At 41.5% G+C, this 22,447-nt stretch overlaps 1 protein-coding gene across 2 annotated transcripts; it reads left to right on the forward strand.

Moving 5' to 3' along the window:
* Positions 1-20,562, forward strand: LOC139414867 (T-box transcription factor 18). 2 transcript variants are annotated; one of them, XM_071162454.1, is made up of 8 exons: positions 1-474; positions 2,277-2,451; positions 3,168-3,269; positions 3,748-3,919; positions 4,924-5,091; positions 8,918-8,982; positions 15,147-15,238; positions 19,713-20,562. In XM_071162454.1, exons 1-8 carry the CDS (start codon positions 234-236, stop codon positions 20,267-20,269), a joined length of 1,572 nt encoding a protein of 523 aa, XP_071018555.1. In that variant the 5' UTR covers positions 1-233; the 3' UTR covers positions 20,270-20,562. The 2 variants fall into 2 exon arrangements, with proteins under 2 accessions (XP_071018555.1, XP_071018556.1); XM_071162455.1 differs by lacking the exon at positions 3,168-3,269.
* Positions 20,563-22,447: the final 1,885 nt, after the last annotated feature.

Consider the following 22,447-nt stretch of genomic DNA (forward strand, 5'->3'; position numbering starts at 1 on the left):
GAGAGAGAGAGAGAGAGAGAGAGAGAGTGTGTGTATGTATTTGGTCACTAGGACGGTATGTGCGGTGCCCCAAAGTCAGTCCTGAACGGGCCGTAGCTCAAGGAGAGAGAGGAGCGTCCGCTATTACGGTGGAGGCCCTTGGGGTGAACTTTTCACTTCATTTCACTTTTGTTTAGAGTGACTTTTTCCTTATTTCCTTTCCTGCGCCTCTCCCTGGTCGGACGGTTGGTGGAATGGCAGAGAAGCGACGCTCCCCGTGCACTCTGAGCGTCAAGGCGCACGCGTTCTCGGTGGAAGCTCTGATCGGGTCGGAGAAGAGACGGAAGCTCGGGGAGGACGACACTAGGGTGTGCTTTCTCGAGGAGGTCACGGAGGTGTTGGAGCTGCCCAGTAACGGAGGGGAGAGAGAGGAGAGGGCGTGCAACCGCGCCAGCGACCGGGGCAGTGAGATAGAGTGCGTTAGTGACGGCTCGCGTAAGTAAAGACTGTTACCATGGAGTGGTGACACCGAAGACGACTTAAAATACATTCACCACCACTCCCTAGAAAAATGCACACTAAACGGAACATTTAATAATTACATATGAGGCTACAACTATTCTAACAGCGACTCATACGCAGGCGAAACTGATGTAGGCCTATCCCGTTACTTGCCGGATAAATCTAATCTAGTTTTTCTTGTTGACCTGTTTTTATTGCTCGTTGTTGTTTTTGTTGTGGGTGGTGGTTGTTTATTACTGCATAGCCTCAACAATAAGACAATGATTGTATGAACCGAATGATTGACATGAACTAAATTACCACTAGAATGAATTAAAAATAAAATCGATTACCTGCAATAACCAAGTAGGCTATACAAATATCCTAATAATAATAACAACAATAAATACAAATACTGTTAGAAATATAGTCTAAACTTGAACATAATTACAGATTATTTACAGAACCAAATGCACAGAGTAAGGGCCTAATATAATTATCTGGGTTCAGAAACACAGAGCATTTGAAACATGCATTAAAATGTATCTGATTTAAACATTAATGAGGGGCTGATATGTTTGCCGCTCTATTGTAGAGATATTATATAATATCCGGTTATTGGTCGAGTAAATAGAACGGCTGTGCGCGTGACTAATCAGCCGCTTTACGAGTCTTGTTACAATCATAAACACGCCAATTAGCTATTACCGGCAGGAAGATGGCCTCGGATGAGGGCCGTTATATGAACGGGGTTAAAAATACAGAAACACAACAAACTGTTCTATTGTAAATTAAGAAAAAATATAATCAAAACTACTGTATCTGTTTTTCTTCAGTGTGGTTAAGCCTGGGTGTTGCACTGTGCTGACTGTGATTCTATAGTCCTTATATATTACTTCTTCTTATTATATATCACTGTATTCTACATGAATATAATATGTATTTCTATTTGACCGTTATTTATCCAGGGAGTCCCATTGTCAGATCTCATTTAACAGGCTGGGAGACCTTTCCATTACACAAACGTTATAATAGCCAATTCATAGAATTGACTCAAATAAAATATAATATAATTTCATTGTCAATCAAAGGATGGTAATTTGTCTTTGGCCTCACCGTGATAATAGATGATAACATAACAGGAGAGATAATATGGTCCTAAAATAATATTTAACCGTAGCGCTATAGTTTCTTACATTTATGCCTGTCTGGTTGTGGGCTGACCAATACAGAACATATATTGTTATATTGTCTGCGGCCTGAACACCCATTTTGACAGCAACACAAATAGTCCAGTCTAGTCAGGTCTGGTCCAGTCTAATCAGGTCTGGTCCAGTCTAGTCAGGGCTGGTCCAGTCTAGTCAGGTCTGTTCCAGTCTAGTCAGGTCTGGTCCAGTCTAGTCAGGTCTGGTCCAGTCTAGTCAGGGCTGGACACCTCTAGTCAGGGCTGGTCAGGCCTTGTGACTCTAGTGGAGCGGAACAGACACGGCCCGTTTGGCGACGAACAGAGAGCCATGATTATTATAACTGATGGGGCAATGACACACACGCACACACGCACGCACGCACCTAAACACACACACACACACACACACACACACACACACACACACACACACACACACACACACACACACACACACACACACACACACACACACACACACACACACACGACTATACTTTAGACCCACTGCAGTCACTACTAGCCCGTACTAGGATACTAGCCTTTACCAAACTACTACATTAAAACAAGACTGTGTTGCTCGTGACTGACCCGAACTGTCTTTCCGTAGTGGAGAGCTGTGACGTGCTGTTGGAAAGCCCCCACCCAGAGGCCCAAGCCCAGCGCGCGCCACCGGTAACAGTAACGGTTCCCGGAGAGGAGATGCGCGTGGACTTGCAGGGCTCCGACCTGTGGAAACGGTTTCACGAGATCGGTACAGAGATGATAATCACGAAGGCTGGCAGGTGAGAGAAACGACACGGTAACACAGAGCCTAAAGAAACAGTCAATGAAGAAGAGGACGACAAGCCTTTGTCTTGAACTTTAAACAATGTGCAGATATTTTACATGAGCTTTCTGCTGTGACGGAAAAGGGTTATTATTTTTTATTTAAACATGTTTCAAATTAACCGGTCCTTCAATGTTGCAGTTATGACGCAAGGATTATTAAGTGTCTTAACAGAAATGTAAAGAAGATTTACCGTCTAATCACAATTTGTTTGATTTAACCGGATTGATCAGAAACAAAACAAAATTGTTTAATAAGAAGGGAAATACTGTGAACAGAATTGTTTATGAAAAGTTTACGCAAAATTACACAAAACCACCTTTGACTAAATATAATAATAATAATAATAACAATAATGTTTTATTATAATGTTATAAGGTACTATTGTAATGTTGAAATTATATTTTCGCCAATTCTGTCGTAGCCTATAGGTCTACCAAGCATAATCATATATTAGGCTAAAGTGCTGATATTTATATCAATGCGTGAGAAATTAATATTTCATGGCACGAAAAAAAATAAATCTGAACAATTGTAAAAACGACCAAACTGACTATGTTGCATCTCTTTCCACAGGGAGTGTAGGGCGACTAATCGAAATATTTAGTAAGCTACATATTTTATGTATTTTAATGTGACTCTATTTCTTGTCTCTCTCACCTCCCGGTGCAGACGGATGTTCCCCGCTATGCGCGTGAAGATCTCGGGTCTGGACCCCCACCAGCTGTACTACATTACCATGGACATTATCCCCGTGGACAACAAACGATACAGGTTAGGAATATAACACAAAATAACTATTATATAGGCCTAAACTATACAACTAATATAGGCATAACAACCCCGTGGACAACACATTATACTGCTGCTACAGGTCAGGAATTAGCCTATGCAAAATCCCTTTCTGATAACCTATACTATTGCAGGTATTTCTGCAAACGTTTACATATAGATTAACTATGCTAGGCTAGAAAGGCGTCTTGGTTTCTTTGATATTATAGCATAAAAACCTTGAGAGGTTTATTAAAGTTGTAATCGTTTGTGTCTGGTGAACTGGGAACAAAGCGGAACAAATGGCGGTTGGGAACGGTCTGTCAGTCAGCGATGTGTCCTTGTGCGGTTTGGGAAGAAACGCCTTTTGGACAGCAAACCTCCCAGTCCTGACGGTCAAATAACAAATGCTCCAATAAAATGAACACAAAACACAGTGTTGATGTTATTTCTCTTTTTCTCTGTGTATGTGTGTGTGCAGGTACGTGTACCACAGCTCCAAGTGGATGGTCGCGGGAAATGCGGACTCCCCAGTGCCGCCGCGTGTATACATCCACCCGGACTCTCCGGCTTCCGGTGAAACGTGGATGCGTCAGGTGATCAGCTTCGACAAACTCAAACTGACCAATAACGAACTGGATGACCAGGGACATGTAAGTTACCTATTTATTATATATTTTTATATATGCAACACGCAACATTATGATGACTGTATTATTACTTGGACTAAATCTACTTCATTTGGTGGATGGAATGATGGATATATTGACTGATTGATGGATATGTTGACTGATTGATTGATTTATGAGCTACTGGTAAATCTTGATCAGAATGCTATTTGTATGAAGTGACTTTAAACTGGAAAAACTTGAGGAAAGGGGATTTCAAAAGAAGGAATCTGAAATTGTGCCTGAAGTTTAATATTCTATAACATGTTTACTTTTAGATATACAGAAGATGTTGTGTTTGATAAAAGGACAGAAATTGTAAATATTCTGAATGGAAGGATCGTGTTTATTGAGGTCATGTCTTGATTGTTATCAGAGGAAATAGATCACATTTTCCCCAGAAGTTTCGTTTAGTTCATTGGAGTATTTTAAAAATCATTGTCAACTGTGAGCTATAAACAGACGGAAACCCTCAGGCTGGACTAAACTGTGATTGGCCGTTCAAGAGGAACTGTTTGTGTGTTTCTGTGTCTGTGTGTGTGTGTGTTTCTGTGTGTGTGTGTGTGTTTCTGTGTGTGTACGTGCATGCCTACGTGAGTGTGTATGTGCAAGTATGCGTCTGTGTTTTATGATGTGAGAGAATAGCAGGTAATTCCATTCATGTGTAATTGTGTAGTTCTTCTGCGGTATAATGATGCCCTAACCGTGCTGTGTGTGTGTGTTGTGTGTGTGCCGTATGTGTGCTGTGTGCGTGCTGTGTGTGTGTGTTTGTGTGTGCCGTGTGTGTGTGTTGTGTGTGTGTTGTGTGTGTACTGTGTGTGTGCTGGGTGTGTGTTGTGTGTGTGCTGTGTGTGTGTTGTGTGTGTGCTGTATGTGTGCTGTGTGTGTGTTGTGTGTGTGCTGTGTGTGTGCTGGGTGTGTGTTGTGTGTGTTCTGTGTGTTGTGTGTGTGCTGGGTGGGTGCTGTGTGTGTGCTGTGTGTGTGTTCAGATCATTCTCCACTCCATGCATAAGTACCAGCCACGTGTGCATGTGATTCATAAGGAGCGTGGCGAGGAGCTGTCTCATGTTAGAGCCGTTCCCCAGGGAGACGGAACCAGAACACTCAGCTTCCCAGAGACCACCTTCACCACTGTCACCGCATACCAGAACCAACAGGTAACCTTTACAAAACATTCACACAACCATACCAGAACCAACAGGTAACCTTTACACAACATTCACACAGCCATACCAGAACCAACAGGTAACCTTTACACAACATTCACACAGCCATACCAGAACCAACAGGTAACCTTTACACAACATTCTACACAGCCATACCAGAACCAACAGGTAACCTTTACACAACATTCACACAGCGATACCAGAACCAACAGGTAACCTTTACACAACATTCACACAGCCATACCAGAACCAACAGGTAACCTTTACACAACATTCACACAGCCATACCAGAACCAACAGGTAACCTTTTTACACAACATTCACACAGCCATACCAGAACCAACAGGTAACCTTTACACAACATTCACACAGCCATACCAGAACCAACAGGTAACCTTTACACAACATTCACACAGCTATACCAGAACCAGCAGGTAACCTTTACACAACATTCGCACAGCCATACCAGAACCAACAGGTAACCTTTACACAACATTCACACAGCCATACCAGAACCAACAGGTAACCTTTACACAACATTCACACAACCTCTAAAGTATAAACAACCATATCCGAGCCTTAAAGGTCCAATGCAGCCATTTTTATCTCAATATCAAATCCTTTCTGGGTAACATGGTACCATACTGTGATTGTTTTCAATTCAAATGGTAAAAATAAACAAAATAGAGTCCTAGAAAAGAGCAATTTTCTGAAGCATGAATTTTGCTAGGACTGCCTGGGAGGGGTTTAAGTGGGGAGGGGAAACGTAACATTTGCTGTTATTGTCAGAGAGGTTTGTAACTGTCTTTCTTATTGGTCTAATATCTAATTTACTGCATGGTGATGTCACCATGGTTGGCAAAAACTCCATCCCACCTAAAACAGGAGGAGATTTCAGGCAGTCTTTTCAAACAGCTCTTACACTAAAAGGCATTATCATAATTTTCACAACTTCGCAGTATTATTCCAACATCATAGTGTGAAAATATAAATACAGACATAAATATAAACTCAACATGTAAAGTGTTGGTCCCATGATTCATGAGCTGAGAAAAAGAACAAAGACATTTTCCATGCACACAAAAATATTATTTCTCAAAAATTTTGTGCAGAAATGTTAGATCCCTGTTAGAGAGAATTTCTCCGTTGCCAAGATAATCTATCTACCTGACAGGTATGGCACACCAAGAAGCTCATTTAAACAGCATGATCATTACACAGGTGTGCCTTGTGCTGCGGGCAATAAAAGGCCACCTATGTCTCAAGTTTTGATGGAGCATGCAATTGGCATGCTGACTGCAGGATTATCCACCGGAGCTGTCGCCAGATAATTGAATGTTAATTTCTCTACCATAAGCCACCTCCAACTGTGTTTGAAAAAAAATCGTAGTACGTCTAGCCGGCCTCACAACCTCGGAACACGTGTAACCATGCCACCCTAGGGCCTCCACGTCCAGCGTCTTCACCTCCAGGATGGTCTGAGACGAGCCACCCAGACAGCTGATGAAACTGTGGGTTTGCACAACTGAAGAATTTCTGCACAAACTGTCAGAAATTGTCTCAGGGAAGCTCATCTGCATGCTTGTCATCCTCACCAGGGTCTTGACCTGATTGCAATTCGGCGTTGTAACTGACTTCAGTGGGCAAATGCTCACTTTCGATGACCACTGGTCCGCTGGAGAAGTGAGCCCTTCACGGATAAAACCCAGTTTCAACTGTACCAGGCACATGGCAGACTGCACTGGGAAACATCATGTTTTTGACTGCACTGGGCAACAACGTGTTTTTGACTGCACTGGGAAACATCGTGTTTTTGACTGCACTGGGAAACATCATGTTTTTGACTGCACTGGGAAACATCATGTTTTTGACTGCACTGGGAAACATCGTGTTTTTGACTGCACTGGGAAACAACATGTTTTTGACTGCACTGGGAAACATCATGTTTTTGACTGCACTGGGAAACATCGTGTTTTTGACTGCACTGGGAAACATCATGTTTTTGACTGCACTGGGAAACATCATGTTTTTGACTGCACTGGGAAACAACGTGTTTTTGACTGCACTGGGAAACATCATGTTTTCGACTGCACTGGGAAACATCATGTTTTTGACTGCACTGGGAAACATCATGTTTTTGACTGCACTGGGAAACATCATGTTTTTGACTGCACTGGGAAACATCATGTTTTTGACTGCACTGGGAAACAACGTGTTTTTGACTGCACTGGGAAACAACATGTTTTTGACTGCACTGGGAAACATCATGTTTTTGACTGCACTGGGAAACATCATGTTTTTGACTGCACTGGGAAACATCGTGTTTTTGACTGCACTGGGAAACATCATGTTTTTGACTGCACTGGGAAACATCGTGTTTTTGACTGCACTGGGAAACATCATGTTTTTGACTGCACTGGGAAACATCGTGTTTTTGACTGCACTGGGAAACATCATGTTTTTGACTGCACTGGGAAACATCATGTTTTCGACTGCACTGGGAAACATCATGTTTTCGACTGCACTGGGTCTTTCAGACAACCATACACTAACTTCTATACCATTGTCACCTCACTGTCTACCAGAACCAACAGGTAACCTCCATATAATGTTTAAACTATAATCACCTAACATTCACACAACATTTAGATAATATTCAGACAACCACTACCCTCTACACTGTCATCACCCACCAGAACCAGCAGGTAACATTCACACAACATTCAGACGACCGTACTAGAACGAACAAACAACCCTAACCTAACCTTCGGTCGTCATACAGCTCAGAGAACACAGCAAAGGGAGTGGCATGGGATCAGGCTTTGACTGTAGAAAGAACAAGAGAAACATACTGTTAAATATCCCCCTTGGTGGTCAGAGAGAGGGACAGAGAGAGAGACAGAGGGAGAGCGACAGAGAGAGAGAGAGAGGAAAGAGAGAGAAAGAGAAAGAAAGAGAGAGAGAGAGAGAGAGAGAGAGAGAGAGAGAGAGAGAGAGAGAGAGAGGGCGAGGGAGAGGGACAGAGAGAGAGAGAGAGAGAGAGAGGAAAGAGGGAGAAAGAGAAAGAAAGAAAATAGAGAGAGAGGGAAAGAGGGAGAAAGAGAAAGAAAGAAAGAAAGAAAGAAAGAGAGAGAGGGAGAGAGAGGAAAGAGAGAGAGAGAGAAATGTAAAACACAGCACACACACACAGCACACAATGTAAACATATGTTTCCCATGCCAATAAAGCCCCTTTGAATTGAATTCAGAGAGAGAGAGGGAGAGGGCAAGAGAGTTGTAAGGTTCTAAGGGGCAGTGTGGAACGAGGCTGATGGAGCTCACACAGTGGACATTTTGGTCTCTACTGGTCTCTTCTGATCTATACTGGTCTCAACCGGTCTCTAATGGCCTCTACTGATCTCTAATGGTCTCTGCTGGTCACTTTTGTACTCTACTGAGATCAATTGACACCCTTTACCATGGCACTTTGGGATTTATTTTAAACTTCAAAACCCTTACTGGTCTATTTTGGTCTCTACTGGTCTCCTGGTCTCTGCTGGTCTCTTCTGGTCTTTACTGGTCTCTTTTGGTCTACTGGTCTCTACTGGACTTTCTGGTCTCTACTGGTCTCCTTTGGTCTCTACTGGTCTCTACAGGTCTCTTCTGACCAATCCTTCTCTACTATAAAGTTTACAAACAGGAGAAGGATGTACAGATAATTCCCAGACCAATCCTTTTTGTAACTGATGTTTGAGGGAATCTGACAATATCCTAATATGGTTGTGTTGCTTGTGTTGTTGTTGATGGTCTGATGTTGTGGTTGTTGTTGTTGTCTTCAGATCACCAGGTTGAAGATTGACAGGAACCCATTTGCTAAAGGCTTCAGAGACTCAGGCAGAAACCGGTGAGTTCCTCTACACATTACTGGATAGTTACAGAGACAGAGCATGGGTTGTGTGTATATACTGTACCAGTCAAAAGTTTGGAGACACCTACTCATTCCAGGGATTTTCTTCTTTCTTTCTTTCTTTCTTTCTTTCTTTCTTTCTTTCTTTCTTTCTTTCTTTCTTTCTTTCTTTCTTTCTTTCTTTCTTTCTTTCTTTCTTTTTACTGTTTTCTATATTGTAAACAAATCAGAATATGTTTTATATTTGAGATTCTTCAAAGTAGCCACCCTTTGCCTTGAGGACAGCTTTGCACACTATTTTCATTCTCTCAGCCAGCTTCATTAGGTAGTCACCTAGAATGTATTTCTATTAACAAGTGTGCCTTGTTGAAGGTTCATTTGTGGAATTTCTTTCTTTCTTAATGTGTTTGAGCCAATCAGTTGTGTTGTGACAAGGTAGGGGTGGTATACAGAAGATAGCCCTAATTGGTAAAAGACAAGTCCATATTATGGTAAGAACAGCTCAAATAAGCAAAGAGAAATGACAGTCCATCATTACTTTAAGACATGAAGGTCAATCAATATAGATCATTTCAAGAACTTTGAAAGTTTCTTCAAATGCAGTCGCAAGAAACATCGAGCTATGATGAAACTGACTCTCATGAGACCCAGAGTTACCTCTGATGCAGAGGATAAGTTAATTTGAGTTACTGCTAATATGTAAATGCTTCACAGAGTTCAAGTAACAGACACATCTCAACATCAACTGTTCAGAGGAGACTGTGTGAATCAGACCTTCAGGGTCAATTTGCTGCAAAGAAACCACTACTAAAGGACACCAATAAGAAGAGGAGACTTGCTTGGGGCAAGAAATACGAGCAATGGACATTAGACCAGAGGAAATCATTCCTTTGGTCTGGTGAATCCACATTTTAGATATTTGGTTCCAACCACTGTGTCTTTTTGACCACACATGCGGATGATCTCCGCATGTGTGGTTCCCACTGTGAAGCATGGAGGTGGTGGTGTAATGGTGCTTTGCTGGTTACACTGTCAGTGATTTATTTCGAATTCAAGGCACACTTAACCAGCATGGCTACCACAGCATTCTGCAGCGATACATCATCCCATCTGGTTTGCGCTTAGTGGGACTATGATTTGTTTTTCAACAGGACAATGACCCAACACACCTCCAGGCTGTGTAAGGACTATTTGACCAAGAAGGAAAGTGATGGAGTGCTGCATCAGATGACCTGGCCTCCACAATCACCCCACCTCAACCCAATTGAGATGGTTTGGGATGAGTTGGACCGCAGAGTGAAGAAAAAGCAGCCAACAAGTGCTCAGCATATGTGGGAACTCCTTCAAGAGGGTTGGAAAAGCATTCTAGGTGAAGCTGGTTGAGATAATGCCAATAGTGTGCAAAGCTGTCATCAAGGAAAAGGGTGGCTACTTTGAAGAATCTAAAATATGTTTAGGTTTGTTTAACACTTTTTTGGTTACTACATGATTCCATATGTGTTATTTTACAGTTCTGATGTCTTCACTATTATTCTACAATGTAGAAAATAGTAAAAATAAAGAAATACCCTTGAATGAGTGTGATCCAAACTTTTGACTGGTACTGTGTATATACAGCGAGGTCCATAATTATTGACGCCCTTGATAAAGATGAGCAAAATAAGTGTATAAAATAAATAACACAAATACTGAGCTATGTTGAATGGCCCAACAAATTGTGAAATTATATAATTATATGCTAATACAAATGCTCAGAGAAAGAGACAAAGTAAAAGAAAAACAATTTAAAAAAAAGGTAGGGGTTAAAATTATTAACACCACTGGTTTCTTTCAATACCTCACCTTGAGGATAACGACGCTGAGACTTGTTATAAAATGTTTTATGAGTTGGAGGACACATTGGGAGGGATCTTAGACCATTCCTCTATACAGACTCCTTCCAGATCCTTGATATCCTTTGTCTTTGGCTTATGGACTGACCTTTTCAATTTAAACCATAGCTGTTTAATGGGTTTCAAGTCCGGAGACTGAGATGGCCTCTGCAAAATGTTGATTTTGTGGCCAATTAACAATTTCCTTATGGATTTTGATGTCTGCTTGGGGTTACTGTCTTGCAGGAAGATCCACTTGCGTCCAAGTTTCAGCCTCCTGGCAGAGGAAACCAGGTTTTTGGTTAAAATCTCCTGTTACCGGGTAAAGTTCTTGAAGCCATTGACCTTAACAAGGGCCCCGGGACCAGTGGAATAGCCGCATTACATCACAGGTCCACATTTTACAGTAGGTATTGGGTTATTTTCTGCTCATGCCTTCTCATTTCGATGCCAAACCAACCACTGGTGTGCGTGGCCAAAGAGCTCTATTTTCGTGTCATCTGACCAAAGCACCGGTTCCAATCCAAGCTCCAATGCCGTTTAGCAAACTACAGGCGTTTACATTTGTTGGATGACATGAAAATAGAGTTATTTTGCCACGCACACCAGTGGGTTTGGCATCGCAAAGTGAATGCACGAGCAGAAAAGAACCCCATACCCACTGTAGAATATGGTTGTAGATGTTTCATGTAATGCGGCCATTTCGTTTCCACTGGTCCAGGGGCCCTTCTTAATTTCAACAGCACCAAGAACTTGACCAAAACCTGGTTTCCTTTAACAGTAGGCTTTCATTGTATTTTCTATCAGGTTTTAGACATTCAGAGACGTTCAGAGAGAGAGACATTTTTTAAATCCATAATAATAATTGCCCCCCTCCCAACAAAATCATATTTAAACCATTATATTTATAACACCATCATATAACATCACATTCTCATAAAGCTACAGGAATATTAATATAAACAACATTAGCAGCATTAAAACAACAAATATGTTTACATAAAAACACACTTCTAACATATCCAAATATGGTTGAGTGTTTTTAACATTTTTAGATATATTTCATTTGAAATGAGTGTCAAAAGAATATGAAAACTGCTTAGTTTGTGAAGATACTGTATATCTGTTCTTATGCACAACGCAATGCGGAGTGCCTGGATACAGCTCTTAGCTGTGTTATATTGGGCATATATCACAAACCCCTAATGTGCCTTATTGCTATTATAAACTGGTTACTTACGTAATTAGAGTTGTAAAAATACATGTTTTGTCAGCCAATCAGTATTCCCGGTCCTGAAACACCCAGTTTATAATATTAGATATACACTACATAGCCAAAAGTATGTGGATAACCCTTCAAATGAGTGGATTCGTCTATTTCATCCACACCCGTTCATCCACACACCTTTTCAACAAGTCAGTTCGTCAAATTACTGCCCTGCTAGAGCTGCCCCAGTCAACTGTACGCAGTGTTTTTGTGAAGTGGAAACGTCTAGGAGCAACAACGGCTCAGCCGTGAAGTGGTAGGCCACACAAGCTCACAGAACGGGACCACCGTGTGCTGAAGCACGTAGCACGTAAAAACCGTCTGTCCTCGGTTGCAACACTCACTACTGAGTTCCAAACTGCCTCTGGAAGCAACGTCAGCACAAGAACTGTTTGTTCGGAGCTTCATGAAATTGGGTTCCAAGCCTAAGATCACCATGCACAATGCCAAGCATCGGCTGGAGAGGTGTAAAGATCACCACCATTGGACTCTGGAGCAGAGGAAATGCGTTCTCTAGAGTGAGGAATCACGCTTCTCCATCTGGGAGTCCAAAAGACGAATCTGGCCAAGACAACCCTACCTGCCTGAAGTTTGGTGGAGGAAAAATAATGGTCTGGGGCTTCTTTTCATGGTTCTGGCTAGGCCCCTTAGTTCCAGTGAAGGGAAATCTTAATTCTACAGCATACAATGACATTCTAGACGATTCTATGCTTCCAAATCTGTGGCAACAGTTCGGGGAAGACCCTTTCCTGTTTCATCATGACAATGCCCCTGTGTACAAAGCGAGGACCTTACAGAAATGTTTTTTCAAGATCGGTGTGGAAGAACATGACTGGACTGGTCTGCACAGAGCCCTGACCTCAACCCCATCGAACACATTTGGGATGAATTGGAACACCAACTGTGAGCCAGCATCAGTGCCCGACCTCACTAATACTCTTGTGGCTGAATGGAAGCAAGTCCCCACAGCAACGTTCCAACATCTAGTGGAAAGCCTTCCCAGAATAGCGGAGGCTGTTATAGCAGCAAAGGGGGGATCAACTCCATATTAATACCCATGATTTTGGAATGAGATTATCGATAAGCAGGTCTCCATATACATTTGGTCATGTAGTGTATCTTTGTGTAGTGTGTGTGTGTGTGCGTGTGCGTGTGCGTGTGTGTGTGTGTGTGTGTGTGTGTGTGTGTGTGTGTGTGTGTGTGTGTGTGTGTGTGTGTGTGTGTGTGTGTATAATATATACTGAACTAAAATATCAACCCACCATGTAAAGTTTTGGTCTCATGTTTAATGAGCTGAAATAAAAGATCCCAGAAATGTTCCATACACACAAAAAACGTTTTTCTCTCATATGTTGTGAACAGATGTTATATCCCTGTTGGACAGCATTTCTCATTTGCCAAAATAATCCACCCACCTAACAGATAATCCATCCACCTAACAGATAATCCATCCACCTAACAGATAATACATCCACCTAACAGATAATCCACCCACCTAACAGATAATCCATCCACTTGACAGATAATCCACCCACCTAACAGATAATCCACCCACCTGACAGAAATCCACCCACCTGACAGATAGTCCATCCATTTGACAGATAATCCACCCACTTGACAGATAATCCATCCACCTGACAGATAATCCACCCACCTGACAGATAATCCATCCACTTGACAGATAATCCACCCACTTGATAGATAATCCACCCACCTAACAGATAATCCACCCACCTGACAGATAATCCACCCACCTAACAGATAATCCACCCACCTAACAGACAATCCACCCTCCTAACAGATAATCCATCCACCTAACAGATAATCCACCCACTTGACAGATAATCCATCCACCTAACAGATAATCCACCCACTTGACAGATAATCCATCCACCTGACAGATAATCCACCCACCTGACAGGTGTAGCATATTATATACAGTATGTAACTGTGTGTATAATAAACAGTATAACTGTGTGTATAATATACAGTATAACTGTGTGTATAATATACAGTATGTAACTGTGTGTTTAATATACTGTATAACTGTGTTTAATATACAGTATATAACTGTGTGTATAATATACAGTATATTACTGTGTGTATAATATACAGTATAACTGTGTGTATAATATACAGTATGTAACTGTGTGTTTAATATACAGTATGACTGTGTTTAATATACAGTATGTAACTGTGTGTTTAATATACAGTATAATTTATTGTATAATATACACTATATAACTGTGTATAATATACAGTATATTACTGTGTGTATAATATACAGCATAACTGTATGTATAATATACAGTATGTAACCGTGTGTATAATATACAGTATTACTTATTGTATAATATACAGTATATAACTGTATGTATAATATGCAGTATGTAACTGTGTGAATAATATACAGTATACATTATTGTATAATATAGAGCATTACTGTGTGCCTAATATACAGTATGTAACTGTGTGTATAATATACAGTAAATAACTGTGTGTGTAATATACAGTATGTAACTGCGTGTATAATTTACAGTATGTTTAATATACAGTATAACTTATTGTATAATATACAGTATATAACTGTGTGCATAATATACAGTATATATTACTGTGTGTATAGAAGACATTATGTAACTGTGTGTATGATTTACTGTATATTACTGTGTGAATAATATACAGTATGTAACTGTGTGTATAATATACAGTATATATTACTGTGTGTATAGTATACAGTATGTAACTGTGTGTATAATATACAGTATATATTACTGTGTGTATAGTATACAGTATGTAACTGTGTGTATAATATACAGTATATATTACTGTGTGTATAATATACAGTATGTAACTGTGTGTATAATATACAGTATATATTACTGTGTGTATAGATTACATTATGCAACTGTGTGTATAATTTACTGTATATAACTGTGTGTATAATATACAGTCTGTAACTGTGTGTTTAATAAACAGTATAACTTATTGTATAATATACAGTATTTAACTGTGTGTTCCAGGATGGGTCTGGAGGCTCTAGTAGAATCCTACGCTTTCTGGCGTCCGTCTCTAAGATCCCTGACATTTGAAGACATCTCTGGAATTAAGCAAGGTAAGACACGGTTTCTTAAAACCTCTATTGAAACAAGAATCCTCCAACCTAACGTAACAAAAAAATATTAACAACTTCCTCTTGTTAGTGGTCTGACTGTTGTATTTGTCTAACTGTTTTACTGGTCTGACTGTTGTTCTGGTCTGACTGTTGTCTTACTGTTGTACTGGTCTTAATGTTGTACTGCTCTGACTGTTGTACTGGTGTTACTATTGTGCTGGTCTTACTGTTGTACTGGTCTGACTGTTGTCTTACTGTTGTACTGGTCTTACTGTTGTACTGGTCTTACTGTTGTACTGGTCTGACTGTTGTCTTACTGTTGTACTGGTCTATTGTTGTACTGGTCTGACTGTTGTACTGGTTTTACTATTGTGCTGGTCTTACTGTTGTACTGGTCTGACTGTTGTCTTACTGTTGTACTGGTCTTACTGTTGTACTGGTCTTACTGTTGTACTGGTCTGACTGTTGTCTTACTGTTGTACTGGTCTATTGTTGTACTGGTCTGACTGTTGTACCAGTCTTGCTGTTGAACTGGTCTGACTGTTGTACTGGTCTGACTGTTGTCTTACTGTTGTACTGGTCTTACCGTTGTACTGGTCTGACTGTTGTCTTACTGTTGTACTGGTCTATTGTTGTACTGGTCTTACTGTTGTACTGGTCTGACTGTTGTCTTACTGTTGTACTGGTCTATTGTTGTACTGGTCTGACTGTTGTCTTACTGTTGTACTGGTCTATTGTTGTACTGATCTGACTGTTGTACCAGTCTTGCTGTTGTACTGGTCTGACTGTTGTACTGGTCTTGCTGTTGTACTGGTCTTACTGTTGTACTGGTCTTACTATTTTGCTGGTCTGACTGTTGTACTGTTCTTCCTGTTGTACTGGTCTTACTGTTGTACTGTTCTTCCTGTTGTACTGGTCTTGTTGTTGTACTGGTCTTGCTGTTGTACTGGTCTCACTGTTGTACTGTTCTTCCTATTGTACTGGTCTGACTGTTGTACTGGTCTGACTGTTGTCCTACTGTTGTACTGGTGTTACTGTTGTCTTACTGTTGTACGGGTCTGACTGTTGTACTGTTCTTACTGTTGTATTACTGTTGTACTGGTCTTACTGTTGTCTGACTGTTTTACTGGTCTATTGTTGTACTGGTCTGACTGTTGTACCAGTCTTGCTGTTGTACTGGTCTGACTGTTGTACTGGTCTGACTGTTGTCTTACTGTTGTACTGGTCTTACTGTTGTACTGGTCTGACTGTTGTCTTACTGTTGTACTGGTCTATTGTTGTACTGGTCTTACTGTTGTATTGGTCTGACTGTTGTCTTACTGTTGTACTGGTCTATTGTTGTACTGGTCTGACTGTTGTACCAGTCTTGCTGTTGTACTGGTCTGACTGTTGTACTGGTCTTGCTGTTGTACTGGTCTTACTGCTGTACTGGTCTTACTATTTTGCTGGTCTGACTGTTGTACTGTTCTTCCTGTTGTACTGGTCTTACTGTTATACTGTTCTTCCTGTTGTACTGGTCTTGTTGTTGTACTGGTCTTGCTGTTGTACTGGTCTCACTGTTGTACTGTTCTTCCTATTGTACTGGTCTGACTGTTGTACTGGTCTGACTGTTGTCCTACTGTTGTTCTGGTGTTACTGTTGTCTTACTGTTGTACGGGTCTGACTGTTGTACTGTTCTTACTGTTGTATTACTGTTGTACTGGTCTTACTGTTGTCTGACTGTTGTACTGGTGTTACTGTTGTCTTACTGTTGTACTGTTCTTTCCGTTGTACTGGTCTGACTGTTGTACTGGTCTTACTGTTGTCTTACTGTTGTACTGGTCTTACTGTTGTACTGGTGTTACTGTTGTACTGGTCTTACTATTTTGCTGGTCTGACTGTTGTACTGTTCTTCCTGTTGTACTGGTCTTACTGTTGTACTGTTCTTCCTGTTGTACTGGTCTTACTGTTGTACTGGTCTCACTGTTGTACTGTTCTTCCTATTATACTGGTCTGACTGTTGTACTGGTCTTACTGTTGTCTTACTGTTGTACTGGTCTTACTGTTGTACTGGTGTTACTGTTGTACTGGTCTTATTGTTGTACTGATCTGTCTGTTGTACTGATCTTACTGTTGTACTGTTCTTACTGTTGTCTTACTGTTGTACTGGTCTTACTGTTGTCTGACTGTTGTACTGGTGTTACTGTTGTCTTACTGTTGTACTGGTCTTACTGTTGTACTGGTGTTACTGTTGTACTGGTCTTATTGTTGTACTGATCTGTCTGTTGTACTGGTGTTACTGTTGTCTTACTGTTGTACTGGTCTTACTGTTGTACTGGTGTTACTGTTGTACTGGTCTTATTGTTGTACTGATCTGTCTGTTGTACGGATCTTACTGTTGTACTGTTCTTACTGTTGTCTTACTATTGTACTGGTCTTACTGTTGTCTGACTGTTGTACTGGTGTTACTGTTGTCTTACTGTTGTACTGGTCTTTCTGTTGTACTGATCTTACTGTTGTACTGTTCTTACTGTTGTCTTACTGTTGTACTGGTCTTACTGTTGTCTGACTGTTGTACTGGTTTTGCTGTTGTACTGATCTTACTGTTGTACTGGTTTTACTGTTGTCTTACTGTTGTACTGGCTTTACTGTTGTACTGGTCTTATTATTGTACTGGTCTTACTGTTGTACTGGTCTTATTGTTGTACTGGTCTGACTGTTGTACTGGTCTTACTGTTGTACTGGTCTTATTATTGTACTTGTCTTATCGTTGTCTTACTGTTGTACTGGTCTGACTGTTGTACTGGTCTTACTGTTGTACTGGTCTTACTGTTGTACTGGTCTGACTGTTGTACTGGTCTTATTGTTGTCTTGCTGTTGTACTGGTCTTGCTGTTGTACGGGTCTTACTGTTATCTTATTGTTGTACAGGTCTTACTTTTGTACTGAACCTAATGTTGAACTGGTTTTACTCTTGTCTTACAGTTCTACTCATCTTGATGTTGTCTTACTGTATTTCTCGTCTCACTGTTGGACTGGCCTTTCTGTTGTACTAGTCTTACTGACCTTAACTGTGATATGTTGTCTTAGTTGTACTGACCTTAACTGTGATATGTGGTCTTAGTTGTACTGACTATAACTGTGATATGTGGTCTTAGTTGTACTGACTATGACTGTGATATGTGGTCTTAGTTGTACTGACTATAACTGTGATATGTGGTCTTAGTTGTACTGACTATGACTGTGATATGTGGTCTTAGTTGTACTGACCTTAACTGTGATATGTGGTCTTAGTTGTGCTGACTATGACTGTGATATGTGGTCTTAGTTGTACTGACTATGACTGTGATATGTGGTCTTAGTTGTACTGACTGTGATATGTGGTCTTAGTTGTACTGACCTTAACTGTGATATGTGGTCTTAGTAGTACTGACTATGACTGTGATATGTGGTCTTAGTTGTACTGACTATGACTGTGATATGTGGTCTTAGTTGTACTGACCTTAACTGTGATATGTGGTCTTAGTAGTACTGACTATGACTGTGATATGTGGTCTTAGTTGCACTGACTGTGATATGTGGTCTTAGTTGTACTGACCTTAACTGTGATATGTGGTCTTAGTTGTACTGACTGACTGTGATATGTGGTCTTAGTTGTACTGACTATGACTGTGATATGTGGTCTTAGTTGCACTGACTGTGATATGTGGTCTTAGTTGTACTGACCTTAACTGTGAAATGTGGTCTTAGTTGTACTGACTATAACTGTGATATGTGGTCTTAGTTGTACTGACTATGACTGTGATATGTGGTCTTAGTTGTACTGACTGTGATATGTGGTCTTAGTTGTACTGACCTTAACTGTGATATGTGGTCTTAGTTGTGCTGACTATGACTGTGATATGTGGTCTTAGTTGTACTGACTATGACTGTGATATGTGGTCTTAGTTGTGCTGACTATGACTGTGATATGTGGTCTTAGTTGTACTGACTATGACTGTGATATGTGGTCTTAGTTGTACTGACTGTGATATGTGGTCTTAGTTGTGCTGACTATGACTGTGATATGTGGTCTTAGTAGTACTGACTCTGACTGTGATATGTGGTCTTAGTTGTACTGACTGTGATTTGTGGACTTAGTTGTACTGACTATAACTGTGATATGTGGTCTTAGTTGTACTGACTGACTGCGATATGTGGTCTTAGTTGTACTGACTATGACTGTGATATGTGATCTTAGTTGTACTGACTATGACTGTGATATGTGGTCTTAGTTGTACTGACTGTGATATTGGGTCTTAGTTGTACTGACTGTGATATGTGGTCTTAGTTGTACTGACTGTGATATGTGGTCTTAGTTGTACCGACTGACTATCACCTTAGTTGACTGGAAGTTGGTCTGCATTAGAGTGTTTGTTAAATGAATAAAAGGTCAATGTAAAATGGAACTGATTAGTTTAGTTTTTTGATGTTACTCTGTGTCTGTCACTCTGCAGGAGCCCCGGGGCCCCATGGAGGTGTTGGATCGCCTCACCTGCTCTCCTCCTCTCCTTGCTCCTCCCCCTTCCAGGTGTGGCCTCTCTCTCCCCCGGACTACAGCTGCAGCCGGCCGACACACACACCCCTACATCGCTACAGTAACCTCCCCGAGCCTTTCCCCTCTCCTACGTCGTCGCGAGGACCGTCAGCTTATGACAGCGAAGGATTCTGCTCTATGTCCCTCCCTCCTTCTCAGATTGGCTATCTACAAAACCCTGCCCACCAGGGTTATGGAAGTCTCCGCCTCCACTCCCCCCCTTACGGTCTCTACGGTTACGCCTTCCCCCCCTCCCCCCGCCTCATTGCCAGCCCAGACAAGATGGCGGCTGCTTCTGCCGCTGCAGCCAATCAGAACCCTTTTCTCGGCTCCTCACCCAGCGGAACCCTGGCGGACAGTCTGGGCATGCTCAGTGGAGGCCAGCAGGCCAACTTCCTGTTTGACTCTCGGACGCTGGGAATGGCTGGCAGCCAGTCAGGGGGAGGGGCTTCACAGGTCACTACCCACATGGGCTGAGAAATACTCCGACCCTGACCCCCAGGGTTGCTATCGCAAATAGCTGCTTCTCCGGGTAGGACATGGGTTTGGAACTCTGGAATAAATCACCAGCCAATGAGGATTGATGAGACATCTCACGGACCTATGGGGAGACAGAGAGAGATGGAGAGAGAGAGGAAACAGAGCGAGACAGCTTTAGTGACGTTTGTGTGAGCGCTAAGAAAGATAAAGAGAGAACGTCAAACTCCGCTGACTAATGGGATATTGTTGTGGTTGTTGTTCGTAAGTATGTTATTAAAGGACTAAATAAACAGAAGCTTCTGAGAGACTGAAACAGCTGCGTTGGAGGAGATCTGGGGGTCTGATACAAGTCTGGAGACCTAAGAGAACAATCACACCCACCAACAAGCCTCGGAGCTGGAGGTTCAACATCTGGAAATGAACACTACGAACACTTCAGCACCTGTGGTCTCCTATACAGCGTCTCTGAACAGTTATAAACTCACACAGCTCCTAGGAACAGAGTTGACACAGTGAGAGGTCTCCTATACAGCGTCTCCGAACAGTTATAACCTCACACAGCTCCTAGGAACAGAGTTGACACAGTGAGAGGTCTCCTATACAGCGTCTCTGAACAGTTATAACCTCACACAGCTCCTAGGAACAGAGTTGACACAGTGAGAGGCCTACTGAGATATATGAATGCTGTTATAAAGGACTGTATTCCCATGCCAAAGATACAGTGTCAGTCAATCTGCAATGTTTCCCTATTCCTTATGTAGTGCACTTCTCCTGGCTGGAAACCTATAAAGCACCCCTATGAAGCTCTGGCCTAAAGTAGTGCACTATATAGGGAATAGGACTCTGGCCTAAAGTAGTGCACTATATAGGGAATAGGACTCTGGCCTAAAGTAGTGCACTATATAGGGAATAGGACTCTGGCCTAAAGTAGAGCACTATATAGGAAATAGGACTTTACATCACACGTTGTGTGTGTGGCATGTTTTAACTATTTGACATAAAGGTGTCATAACTGCTTATAACCTTTATACATAATGAACTGTGTTAATGGTGGGTCATGTGACCTAACGTACTTACTGCCAACACACACACATGCACGCACGCACACACACACACACACACACACACACACACACACACACACACACACACACACACACACACACACACACACACACACACACACACACACACACACACACACACACACACACATTTCCTGCCAACCCACAGCGTTCTGCCTGGCCTCTGTCTATGACGGACAAGCAGCTTCATGAGCCAAAAAAAACAATAAAAAGTATAATATTATTACACACTAACCATCAGAGAACCTGTTTCACACAGATCCTTTTTGTAATATATCAAGCATCAAATATGTGTGTGTGAGTGAGAGAGAGAGAAATATGTGTGTGTGTGTATGAATCTCAGAAACAGAAGTCCAAACCCTTGTAAACAGAACATTTCAAAGGTTAAAGGTTAAGGTTTGGGAAGGCTTAAAACAAAAAGGCAAAAAATGTAAAACAAGTGTCTATCTGCTGAACACGCGGAGCCATAAACCAAGCAGCCTGACCTAAAATATAAACACAACATGCAACAATTTAAAAAATGTTATTCAGTTAATGTAAGGAAATCAATCAATTGAAATAAATAAATTATGCCCTAATCTATGGATTTGAATACTGGGCAAGAGCGCAGCCATTGGTGTGCCTGGGAGGGCATATGAGCCAGGCCCACCCACTGGGGAGCCAGGCTCAGCCAATCAGATTAAGTTTTTCCCACAAAAGGGCTTCACTAAAGAGAGAAATTCTCCTCAGTTTCATCAGCTGTCCTGGTGGTTGGTCTCAGAAGAACCCACAGGTGAAGATGCCTGATGTGGAGATCCGGGGCTGGTGTGGTTACACGTGGTTTGTGGTTGTGAGGTCAGTTGGATGTACTGCCAAATTCTCTAAAAGGATGCTGGAGGCGGCTTATGGTAGAGAAATTAATATTAATTTCTCTGGCAACAGCTCTGGTGGACATTCCTGCAGTCAGCGTTCCAATTACACACACCCTAAAATCTTAAGACATCTGTGGCATTGTGTTGTGTGACAACATTGCACATTTTAGAGTGACATTTTCTTGTCCCAGCACAAGGTGCACCTGTGTAATGATCATGCTGTTTAATCAGCTTCTGGA

The sequence above is a fragment of the Oncorhynchus clarkii genome, chromosome 8 (genome assembly GCF_045791955.1).
Source record: "Oncorhynchus clarkii lewisi isolate Uvic-CL-2024 chromosome 8, UVic_Ocla_1.0, whole genome shotgun sequence".
Classification (NCBI taxonomy): Eukaryota; Metazoa; Chordata; class Actinopteri; order Salmoniformes; family Salmonidae; genus Oncorhynchus; species Oncorhynchus clarkii.